Raw genomic sequence first — 12793 nt, 5'->3', positions numbered from 1 at the left:
TTGATACTTGGTGTCCATCAGGAGACAAGAAAGGCCTATAATCGTGGTCTGATTTTGGTGCTTTTGGAAGAGTGCGATCATGAGTTTAGAAGTATTTTACCGAAAGTTGCTAGCGTCCTGAAATAGCCTTCTTCACTTTTGATCAGAAACCATAACGTACATGAATAGAATTCTTGTTTTCAACCAGGAAATACCAGATCGATTCCTTAGGTTAAACATTTCATGAGAAACTTCCTACTTCTTGTGTCTCACTTCATTGTGTATCCTTTCAAATTTTCAAGTGATAGGCTGAATGGCTTCGGAAACAAGGATTCGCAACCAATCCAACGCAGATTTAAACGAGACTAAATATTCCACTGGCATCCCTTGTTTTGTCAGTCCCATATTTACTGCAAAATAATTGGTGTGCTCTTTTCAGTCTGAAAGATAATAGTGTACGGTCAGCCGGAAGCTGACCAGAACTAGCGAATGTGAAGCACACATCATTCTACCCTTCCCCGCCGTACAAGCGCTCGGCTACACCGATGCTGTCTGAAATTGTCAGAATGTCTGTTATCAGCTACCTGGTACTACCAGCCAACAAAACGGACTGAACCGGATAAAACCACCGAGATACCCTATTCTACAGCCTATGATATATATTACCCACATCCGCACGAGATGATCAGGCTGAGAGTGGGTAGACTACAGCAAATGCTGTGTTCATTTAGAATCGACCTGGTTTTACGCTCCTTCCCCACGAACAAACCACAGATATAAAGTTTTCGTAAACTGAGACACATTTATCTGGTCACATATGGCTGGGACGTGTTGCCGAGATTTTTCACTGGAAAGGGGGTAACCATAGACGGGATTAAACAATATTGATGTGCTACCTTCAAGAATGTGCATGATATCGAAGCGACATAAACTGAATGGTAAACAGCGTGAATTGGTTTCTCAGACGAATTACAGTCAGCGGTGCTTTGCTGACTAAATGATTGAAACTGAGTTCAAACCCGCACATTATGATGGGAAACTGATATACTAGTTTGAAATGACTACCCTGAAATTTCCCCGTGATATTCAGCGTAAAATTGTCTCAAATGTTTGGACCAAGGAGTTGAAGTAGGACTTAAATAAACGAATGGAGGTAAAACCTTCCCAATATCTGCTGTGTCCAAAACCCTCGAAATTCTCATTGAACGAACACCCTGGAACAAAATGAGATCTTTATTGAAGTTTGTTGAAGACCAATAGTTTGGCTCTTACGGAGAACAAGCAAGTCATGACTTTGGTCATAACCTCACTTAGGGGAACAGAACTCACGAATTATGAGCTTTTTACACTTGACCAGTTTTTCGAAGATTTCGTGTATTCCAATTTTTTAATGTTCTCTTGAACCACAAGTGGTTCGCAAAACTTCACAAAAATTTTTGGCCCTGTGAGACCTACTCAAACCCTCATTCAGCTACCACCGACTACCGAATTTCACCGTGGCTTGGTACATCACCTACATCTGTGAATAGTGAACTTTAATTGCACAGCTTTTGTATCGTACTCTATAAATCTGATACGTTAGGAACACTATGGTCGCCCACAACGACTAATTTGAGTCCATCTTGCTAAAACCAAAAGGCTTGTTTAATTAGGGAGGGTGGTCAAAACCTCAATTTTCCACTGAGATTCAGACACTGGAGAAAGGGGTGCACTACCATCACAAAGATTATTAAGCTTCCCAAGTCGGAATGAGAAAAGATGTATTGGTGCTTGCTTGGGAGGTTATGCGGTGGGTCATACAGGTGCCCAACTGTATACCGTCCTTTAAAGGCAGATCAACAGATAGCACCACCAAATTTAACCACTTGGGCCAGGACAGCATCCATACATATCTCAAAGGTCACATGCAAACAGTATTCTCTACTCTGTATTTTGTTATGAAGTCACTGGTTCTCTGTTTATAGTCTGCGCACTGTGAGTGATACCGAATTTGCCTCCAAAAGATCTTCCTATGATGCTTAACTGTTCCAAGCAAAATGGCTCCGTTTTTTGGTTGATTGGTTGTCACATACGTTACCACAGACCATCAAGATTCTTGTTTATTCGCACGCTCGGACCTGACAATCCTTCGAAATGGGTGACGTCTAAATGCGTGCGAAAATTTGCGAAATTTTAAACCACTGCTTATGTGCTCAGTAAAGTTATTGCATAAAATGCAGGTGATACTAAGGATATTTTTTACCATACTAAGTCCAATTTTTGTTTGGTATTGACAACCAAAATGAAATCCTGATATTTCACAAGCGTACATTGCCTGGTTTGAAGAACGACGTGTGTTTCTTACTCAAACTGCGTCATAAACGCCAAGCTGATCATCACCAGACCTGATAAACATGTGCAACTGGGTTATTCTTGTTATGGAACGGCTTCCCTTTTTTATTGATTTCTAATTTCATTTTGATGAACTACCAATAAATACTCTCAGAAGATTTGTACATCCTGTGGAATGAAGCCTTTTTTGCACATGTTTCCATAAGACCGCGTAATTTCCCAATGAGTTGAATGGAAAGTTGGAAAATGTTTATGTGTAGAAGACTGGATTTGGTGCGCGAATTAGGGTCAGTCAGCAACAATCCTGAGTCTTTGTTTTGTGGAGTGATTTTGTATTCCAGAAAATGATCCTTTTCTGATTAGCACAACATCCCCTCAAAAACATCGTAAAAAGTTGGACGTTATTGTTCTGAGAGGATTTTTAACATTCGGAGTTGTGTACGCAATTTTGCCTTCATGATTGCCACACAATCGGTTGGTTGCTACTGGGAATTTGCAATGCGACGTAGAAAACCTACAATTAAAAATGCCTAGGATATTGGTTTCAATAATATGCGCCTAACATGCAGGTGCAATGAATTTCCACATTTTTTTATGAACTCTCCACTAGAGTGCAATGCAGTGGACCGGGATAGCGGCACGCACACTGGACGGACAAATATGACAGAACTGAGCGCACCTATGCAGACGCACTTTGTCAGACGTCTGATTAATTAAAATACAATACAAACTATTGCGGTTTTTCTTCACCCCTTTCTTTTTTCATTTGACTAGCTACCAGCTGAACACAATCTTGGAGAGGCTGAATAATGCCGTTTAAATAGAAGTGACTGACTGATTCAAACTGATTAAAATTATTCGAGCCTTAGACCGGTATTAGAGCTTGTATAATTTTTTTCCGATTAATCTGATTAATTGGAATTAGACAAATTACATTCTTAGTTCCACCCAAGGCTGCAACTGATGAGTACACACCGCTTACAGCTCCCATTTACACAGAAACGTTCTGCTGCAGGACATCTCTTGCATTTTTTTCGGAAAGTTGAATGGCTTTTTAGTAATCAATGACTCACAATTAATTTCATTATAAAGTCAAACTTTGCTAGATGTCTAAATTTCCCGCTTTGCTATGTCAGTCATTCAACATTGAGGAGACAAGTGTCTAAAAATATTTCGGAAGGATGTACGCATCTCCTTGCACCAAAATAAGCATCATCGAACGAGTGCTCAAAATCCGCAGACAGCCTACTAACCTGTATAAAACACAATAAATGGGCCCAGAGAAGGTGAGATAATCAGCTCCCAGCTTGAAGAGCAGTTTGGTCGGATGTTTGCTTTTTTCAGGCTGAGATGCACGATTACGATGCTGGAGATGCAGACCTTGAGTTTTTCATTGTCTCATCTTCACAAGTGAACATTTAAATAGCTTGTATGGTGCGAATAAATATCACTGTGCCGTCGACTGCGGGGGACTGCGTCGAATGTCCAGTGCCAGTAAGCGCAAAATAGACACTGTTCCACCGGAGGCTTTGCGTGCGACATAAATGGGTTCCTTTTGACGATTGTGGTAACCAGTATGTAGTGATCTTCCGAAAATCAAGGTGACAATTGTAAGAGGTCCTGAAGCGCAAAGACAAACATCTTATGACTTTACCTGGCTGGCTGAAAGCTGTGTACCGCTGCTAAGAGTCACCATTAACCATTCATGTTCAATGAGGAGTTGATCTTGCAGTGGGACCAATGTGCACTTAAAAGCTGAGAAGCACTATAGAGCTTTGGGCTCATTAGCATTAAGAGAATTCAAAGATATTCATATCGACAACTTAATTGGATTCTCAGTGCAGTATGATTCGACAACGTTCGGCTGATTTGCATTATGTCTGATACACAGATATGTAGGATGCACCAATAATGTACTTCAGCCACCGAGTGGTTGCGAGAGGCCTTTTAGATGAAAGGTCAATGCAGATTTCGTGTGCTTACAGAGGATCTAGTCACAAAATTCCTACGTTGATAGCACTGAGAACTTGTGATCAAATGAGGACGGTAAAACAAGTACTGGTGATCTGAACAGCGTATGTATGATACCCTTTAGTAGCTAGTCTAATTTCCTTTCCGAACCTATAAGGTCAACGCATCTGATTAGTGATCTCTGTCGAAAGAAACTTTTATCTCTAAGAATTTAATGACCAGTCCAACCACAACATCTATAAAATTGTTTTCCATGGCACTCTATTTTCCATAAAATGAGCTCCATTGCAGCATCCAAATTATTCTTCCTGTTCTCGATAAGGAAATTTCTAGATCAGCGTCTATCTGTCCCAGACATCTGCTGAACATCACTGTGCTACGGCAAAATATGTAGAAAATCCACCAAAAATAACAACTGCTGTTAACGGATGGTAGGTTTTGAACGCAGCGAGCCAGTAAGCCAGACCAGTCCGTATCATTGTTCGCTGCATTCGTCAAAAGTCGAAAATGGTTTTTGTACAAGTGCAAAAGATAGCACAAACTGACATGAAAGATCTTCAGGAAACGAAGTTAATGCCGGTAAAATAGCTTCTAGTGAATGACATCAAAGTGCCTAGTAAGACGAACTGATACCTCAAGTCAGTACGTCTGAAACGCCTTGCCCTATGGGCTTTTGTCGCGAGATCGAAAACAACCTAGCCGCTCTCTCCCTAGGCAAGTTATGAATGAAGTAGAAACGCCATGATGAAAATCCTGAGGGCTTTACCATTGTTTCCGAATGAAATAGAGCAAGTGCTGCTACTTTTTGTGCTGGAAAAGTGGTACCGAAGTCATCAGAAAGACATGATTGATAGAAATGTTATATTTTATTCATGGAGAAATTATCGCAAAAATTCCTAATTGGTTCCTGGAAATCAGATCACCTGTCGAGGTGTATCCCATAAATATTAGCCAGTTCGATATATGTCCCAAGCCTGGGAAACATCCTCGAGTATACATATTTGTTGGGCACTTAATTTTATCAGGTTCGATGATGAGTCCTTGCCAAATAGGCTTGCTTGCAGTCAAAACGTTGCTGTCGCTAGAGCACAATCGTAGTGTGTCCAATGTTTGAACCACTATTCTAACCTATCATCATCGTCAACAGTTGAAACACCACGCTGAAGTTAAACCTTGCGCTTCTTGCCGTCTAACTAGCTTGTTTTGGATTCATTCGTTTTTTATACTATTTTTATTAAAGGTGAGTGAGTGTTTGGATCCAACGTGCATTTAGAAGTTTTGTGTTGTGTCAGACTAATCCTGATGGATTCTATTGTCTTCAGACAAATATTTCAACGATAAATTGGATTAATTTTCCAGGAAAAAGGTACTTTTCCTGTCCCAAAATCCATTTGATGAATGTCTATTGTAAATCTCGATCTTCTCATAGGTTGTCCATCGTTTCTGATTCTCCAGAGTCCGTTGAATCGAAATCCACGTTGACTTGGAAGTAAAACGTTTTGATTCGCCCTATTGTTAGTAAATTTGGTTGGGTAATCATGAACTTCTGGATATCCCTGACAAGTATGTACTGTTTATCGTGGGTCCATTGTGAGACATTTTCACTGTCAGGAGTAGCTGTGGGCTCAGAAGCTGAATGCCCATCACCGTCTGATTTGCACTCCTTGAAGTGCTCTCGGTAAACTACCAAGANAAACATACCGTTTTCCTTTTAAGCCTGCGTCACATATGATATTTATCGGGACAGTTCAAAATGTAGGAGAAGCAGTGTAATAATCGTGTCATGCAAGACGAAATCGCTCTGAAACTGAAAAGGCCAGGGCAACGTCTGCTAATCATCGACATCTGTGGTGTCGACCTGGTATGAACTTGACTGTCAAGGGTAGGACGTACAACGCTGTGATCCCATCTGTCCGACTCAATAGATCAGAGATGTGGTCAGTGCGTGCGAAAGACATTCGAAAGCTCACTGCATTTGACCACAGATGCCTCCAAAGCGCTACGCGAGTCTGATGGGAACATCATATCAAAAATGCTGATGTACGCCAGTTGGTTTTCCTGAAAGTTCGTTCTCCCTCGATAGATAAGTTGGTTATACTCCATAGGTTACGCTGATTAGGCCGTGTGCCTCGTATCCTAGAGGACCGTCTGCCTAGCAGAGCCCTATTCGCCCAGCTTTGTGTCCCTTGGAGACGACTCAGGGTCGGTCAGTCTATCACCTGGAAACAGAGCATGAAATCCCTTGCAGGTCAAATCAGCCGCATTGGTAAATGCTCTCTTTCCAATTAGGGACGGCGGGGCAAGACAAACCAATAGTTGGTAACCCTGAGAGGTAGAGCTGTGTCACGTGATCAGTGGTCGTCTTGCACGAAATCTATCGCCTTCATTGTGTAGCCCTGAAACCCTGCCACACCTGACAAACAGAACCATTCGACGTCAATGAATTGATTATACCATCTCCTCCAATGTGTGGCTTTCATTACATCATTTCCTTATCCCAGGTGAAAGTGACTGTGCTGAAATCGTGTGATTTGATACCAAAAACACACTAATATACTTCTGAAGTAAACCATTCTGGAGACAACGACGGTTTGTTCTTGTTATTAACTGTACAGCTAAAACGAGTATACAAATCGCACAATTTGCTGTTGTCCTGCATGAATAAATTGATACTTCTAGGCTTTTTGCAGTTGTCACCCTCTAGGCAAATCAGACCACCAGTGATGTATGTCCAGAGCTGAAATGATGCACGTGTATCTCCTCCTCTTCTGCATGAAAACTGCCGATTGGCCACCTGACGCAAGTCACGCCTGCCTGTCGTACACTTCTTGACTCCTAACCACCACAGCAAAATGGGCTAAGAGATAACCTGAAGAATACGTTCAGGCAACTGGGTTACTTGTTGATGACATTTTTACCCATTCAGTGAGAAGAACTGGAGTTTGACAGTTTTATGAGGACTTTTAGATACGTACAGAATGAAAGTAGAAAACTAATATGTTAAAACATGAACACGGAATGTATATGACTGAGAAAGTCGGTAGGTTTAACTGGTGTTTGTTCCCTACTTGCACGATTCCTCTGTACAGGAACTAAAAGAGACGATGAACCGCCAGCTAGTCTGAATTACGTTTCAACGCTACGAGATGCATGGTAAAATACGACTTTGCCTACAGGCTGTAAAAGCTTACTGAAAAGAAAATGAGACAACCCTATGGCGTGAGTAAAGCACTTGGGCGCTGGAGCTCAGAAGGGCTAACTAGCAACAAGTAAGAGGAATTCAAAACATCAGTAAAATCTGACAAATTTCAACACATTTGAGTGCAGAATTTACTGAGCTGAATGTGATTCGATCACCAAAGTTGCAGTCGCATTTTTTCGCCTTCATTGTACTTAGTGGGTGAGTCATTAAAGAAACCGGATCGATTTCCCCGAAAGTGAGTGTTTGGTGTTCCCGTCTCACTCTGTAACTTAGTGTGTTCCGATTTTCCGATCATACCATGTGAAGTAGAAACTGGGAAAACGGCTTGCCCTGACAAATATATTAATTTGCATGCCAATCCGGTTTCCATGGGATACTCAGCTGAAACTCAGCTGAATATTTCGTTTATGAGACTGGTATGCAAATGAGTGTATTTGTCGAATTTCGTGCAAATTGTGTTCAAATAGAGGTTGACGAAAACCCGTGGACTGCGCCTACCTGATGAGCACCACAAAAAACATTTTTGTGCTGCTGAAGGATTTTCAGGAACTCTGCGAGCAGTTTACTGCATGAAAAGTGGCTCTCTCATTTCCGAATCAGGGCCACCAGACTCGCCCCTGTATGCACTGTGAGGCCCAACAGTTCTGTTGTGCTCGCTTCAATTGACAGATGTAGGCAACAATTTCGGCATCCTGATGCCTTCAGAGTTGCCTATTCTGTTCATCTTCCGGTGTTATCCCGCGGAGTTGCANGTTGCACCGCTTTCATGTTTGTGCCCACGCGGTCCAGCTCAAGCCGACTGTGGCACTACCCATTTTGTATGGGTATCCATTGGCTCCGATCAAGTTGACAGGTCAATCCGGAAACGGATTTCATCAAAAAGCAAAAAACATACAGATGCTTACAACTAGAAGAGATAATGATAAAACCTTCTTTGCCGCACCGATATTTGTCACTTCATTGGCATCATTCTTCTAAAATGACCAATCGTACTCCATAAAACAGTAACTGAACTTTTTACTGAGAGCGTTACTGATGACTTGACACCAGGGCTCCCCCGAAATGAGTTTCATGTTCAACCCACGATTTCGGATGAAAAAGGTCCACAAAAAGCATGATGAGGTTTTATATGAAGGGCACTCGAAAATCACATACATTCCCATTCTGGGTTTAAATGGAATTTTGAATCTTCGGTAGCCTCTGTTTTCCGTGCAATATTATCACACTACACTGATAACTTTATTAGAGTATGAAACTCAAATATGAGGCCACTCGAAGTTTCCACGAAATTGCGTACTGTTCTTCAGTAAAATTACATAACAACATTCGAAAAATAAATTTGAAACGGTTACACAAATGATTGCGTCGGTCGGAAAATGGCTGACTTTAGAAAAAATCACCGGCAAGGCAAAATTGGTGGTTGAACACGTGCCTCTTAAGTCAATGGCCTGATGCCGCCAAACGAAAGTCCCGTGACCGCCCCCGCTACGTACCTATAATTAGTCTATTTTTTTTTCCCAAAACCGACCATATATTTGCCAATATAAACGTGGATGTTGAGCCATGACTCGGCGTTATTGCATAAATGGCACATTTTAAAGTTTACAACGTTTATCCATATGTTGTAGCATGTATACAAAAAGAAGGACGAATTGTGGCAAACGTCTAAATGTTCCGCACTAATTTGCCGCAAATACTTCGGCTGTCTAGGTGACGCAGAACATGTCGCCGTTTATACGGATAGTGAGTAGTTTAGTCACGCGAAACCGTCTGCTTTTGAGTGTAGAGATATCTGTTACACAACGCGCTGAGCAAAGTTGTAAGGGTATCAACAGCGAAACACTGAGCCTTTCTCACGTCGAACTAGTAAATGCATGGCGAGGAGTCTTGGGACATTACTATGACTTTCACTTCCGAGAATTTGTTTCCTTTCATTTTCCGTAAATTTTCGCGTATTTTGATGCATTTGTCTTATTCCAAAAAAGGTTTCGTATAATACGCATGCCACTGTCATCTCTCTGTGTTACCCTACAGAAATCAAGGTTTGTCGCCAGACGTCTCATAACTCGACCCACCTGTCATTCTAATTTCGGACACTACTGATTAAACAGGCTGAGGACACTGTTTTTCTCTCAATCTTTTAGATTTTAAATGTTTGCAAATGAGATGTAAATCAGTTGAACCCTCACAAACGTTTCTGGACGGTTTCTTTATTCGGTCAACCATCAAACGTCAAAACTGTTCACAGTATGGTGAAACATTAAATCAGTATGGCTACAGTAGTTGGCGTATCCTGAGATAACCTCCAAAGTCTGCCTCTGTATATTACCAAGACTTCCACATCGTGCGGTCTACCTTCCGGCCGACACTTGCAACTCTACACACGTTTTATTCGCTTGGATAAACTACCGATTTTGTCGTCTGGACAGTAGCAATGGTATGCTTATTGAGATCGACGCAATTCGTTTTTGGCTTATCTAGATTGTTCGAATGATGAATGTCAACGTGGAGGTGAAAGACGTGGCGCGAATCGGAATTTTCGTCTACTCGGGTACAGGCAGTCTAAAAGAATTCCTTAGCACAGTAGTTACTCCGAAAAAGTAATAGTAGCAATAAAATAACACAAATATTAAGAGGATGGTGGAAAAGTTAAGTAAAGATAGAACCTAACGAGCAAACTAAACTTACGTCAAACCTTTTAGACTGGTCAAGAAGGATAGCGTCCAACGTGTACGGTGCGGAATAAATATGGACTTATTAAGAAGATGGGACCAGCACTTCGATAGCCTGGGGTTCGATATCCAGGATCTCAAAGAAAACCTGTCTGAAGAAAGACGCTGGTGAATGACTAATACGCGTAACAAGACGAACCAATCAACAAATTGTACGGTGCGGAATAAATATGGACTTATTAAGAAGATGGGACCAGCACTTCGATAGCCTGGGGTTCGATATCCAGGATCTCAAAGAAAACCTGTCTGAAGAAAGACGCTGGTGAATGACTAATACGCGTAACAAGACGAACCAAATCAACAAATACCGTTTTCATCTTGTAAGTGAGGTCACTCGAGCAAACTCATGATTGGGCGAAGCGGATCCGCTGACTAAAGGAGGGATGGAGCTATATCCTGTCTAGAAACCAAACAGGTGTGCAGTACTCCTGGGATTTTTAGCATAGATTTGCTTCACTTACAAAATGAAATGTGCGTTAGAAATTTTCAAAACTTCCCGCACTACCAACATTTTATGCATGATCTTATCGCACGCGACCTAACAGTGGCTACGGGAAACACGGAGAGAGATAAATTTCTCCTTGGTTGATCACAGACATGCAAACAGTACCACAACATGAGGGTAAAAACTCACCCACTCCAACTTAGACAGGCCTAACTTAGCGGACCAAAGCTACTGGCGGTGCCAGAAATATTAGCTGAGTAAAGCAGAATACACTGGTAACGGATAAGACTAAGTTTCACAAAGTTGGTGTTTATGAGTCTTTCTGAAACCTTAGTAGCACGTATGTATGTGCGACTAAGGTTTCAGAAAGACTCGCAAGGTCGGAGAATTTTTCTTTCCCTTTTATCCTATTTTTTAACACTTGCATAGAACAAAATGTGAACTGGGTTGTATTTTTGTTGAAACACAAGACAACAATGTAATCAGTCTTTAAAAACTGATTATCTACATCAGTTGGGAACCAGTGCTCTTCATCATTAAAAGGGAACTAAAAATCACTTGGGATTTACAAAGTTAAGTAAATTGTTAAAACGATTTATTTGACCCCATTTCGTCTTTCATATTTCTAACCCATCTTTTGCTTACTTCTCTAATTACAGTGAACACTGCCTGTGATCACCAAAAGTGAATCTCCGGAAACGTCAAACATCAAGCTAATCCATACAATCATTCCTCACGCAAATGGGGAATCTCCTTGGTCCGCATAAAAAGCTGCCAAAAGAAGATTTAGAGTTCCTTCGAGCGAATACGAATTTCACAAAGAAACAAATTAAACAGTGGTACAGAGGCTTCATAGTAAGTCGATTTGACATTGTTTCCCGTAACTATATTTATCACGCGAGTGAGCTTGGTTTCATTTCCAGGATTGCTTCTGACACATGTGGTGTACGGTTTTTCTGAGTATTCTGCTTCAACGGTTTTTGTATTTACTCAACAAAGTCTACTCATCACCTGTTCACGACCCTGATGTACGGACCACACTAAAAGTATATCATTTTAGTTGGAGATGTTCTCCAAGGGACATGCTCAACCAGGACCACCTACCGAAATGTGCAGTATCAACTCGCTACGACGACACAATTCCTTTCAGGGTCGTGCTAACTGGGGTTACCAGTGAAAAGCATGCAATATGAAAACAGAAGCACACAATTTACTACCAACACTAATGGAATGGAGAATTTTTTCAGCATTCAGTAACACTGGGTGAACACATGGTTTATTAGAACTCGGTTAAAACTGTTTGCGCCTGTGTTGATTCTGGAACGGAGTATTTCATCTAGAAGATATTCTGTTTATGCTTTCATAGAGATTCTGTCTATTAGAGAGGTGTGAAATGACTTTACTCGTTTTCTGAACTGCTCATAAGAGCTTAGTACTAGAACCATACAATGGTTAACCGTCCCGTTCACCGACACTTGTGAGAACCTTCTGAGTCCCACTTGCACCCACCACGTCTACAGTATTGCATTCTCCATTTGCCAATAGTTCAGAGCCATGTCTTTTGAAAATATCGGACAGTGGTCAAAGAAATGACCCAGAGTGTTTGTCAAATATGTTGTCAGTAGCAAAACAACAATGACTGTTTGACCATTACTGTTTCCAGAGTTGTTGATCTGTCAACCAACTGTTTCCAGTGTTCTCTGTCTTCGGACGGGACTTCTGAATTTTGTTTCACTGGACGAATGCACATGAAAAAACTAAATGGCCTTCTGACCGATAACCCACAAGCTTGAAAGTGAAGTGGCAGATAAGCCTTCTAAAATTGTTTGCAATCTGGAGACAAACAATGTCAAGGTTAGGTAAGAAATCTGACGCCGGATGATTGGTTGCATGTCTCTGCTGCTGTCACGTCGTATACCCACGCTGATCAACGTTCGCATTTGCCGCGATCAGTCACACTTGCCTTAGAGATATCGAACTGGACCAAAGCAGTCATATTGCGGTGTGACAGATTGCACAATGTGCAACCCTGGTGGCCGAGATGAAGAAATCGTGGGCTATTATCTCGGCTAGCCGGGTTCAGTCCTTACATGGATGCTTTCAAAATGACCGCCGTATCTCGTCCTGATAATC

General features: G+C 41.5%; 1 protein-coding gene across 1 annotated transcript in view; it reads left to right on the top strand.

Annotated features, from left to right (window-relative positions):
* Positions 1–12793, top strand: part of T265_04775 (hypothetical protein) — a gene marked incomplete at both ends in the record, with an annotated part of 57666 nt that overhangs the window by 37802 nt on the left and 7071 nt on the right. Inside the window, one exon of the mRNA XM_009169600.1 lies at positions 11320–11515. Within this exon, the coding sequence (XP_009167864.1) occupies positions 11402–11515 (114 nt within the window). The remainder of the gene's footprint in view (positions 1–11319; positions 11516–12793) is intronic.

Source organism: Opisthorchis viverrini (assembly GCF_000715545.1).
Source record: "Opisthorchis viverrini unplaced genomic scaffold opera_v5_82, whole genome shotgun sequence".
NCBI classification, from domain to species: Eukaryota; Metazoa; Platyhelminthes; class Trematoda; order Opisthorchiida; family Opisthorchiidae; genus Opisthorchis; species Opisthorchis viverrini.
Note: the sequence above shows the minus strand (reverse complement) of the source record. Positions and strands in the feature narration are given on the sequence as shown.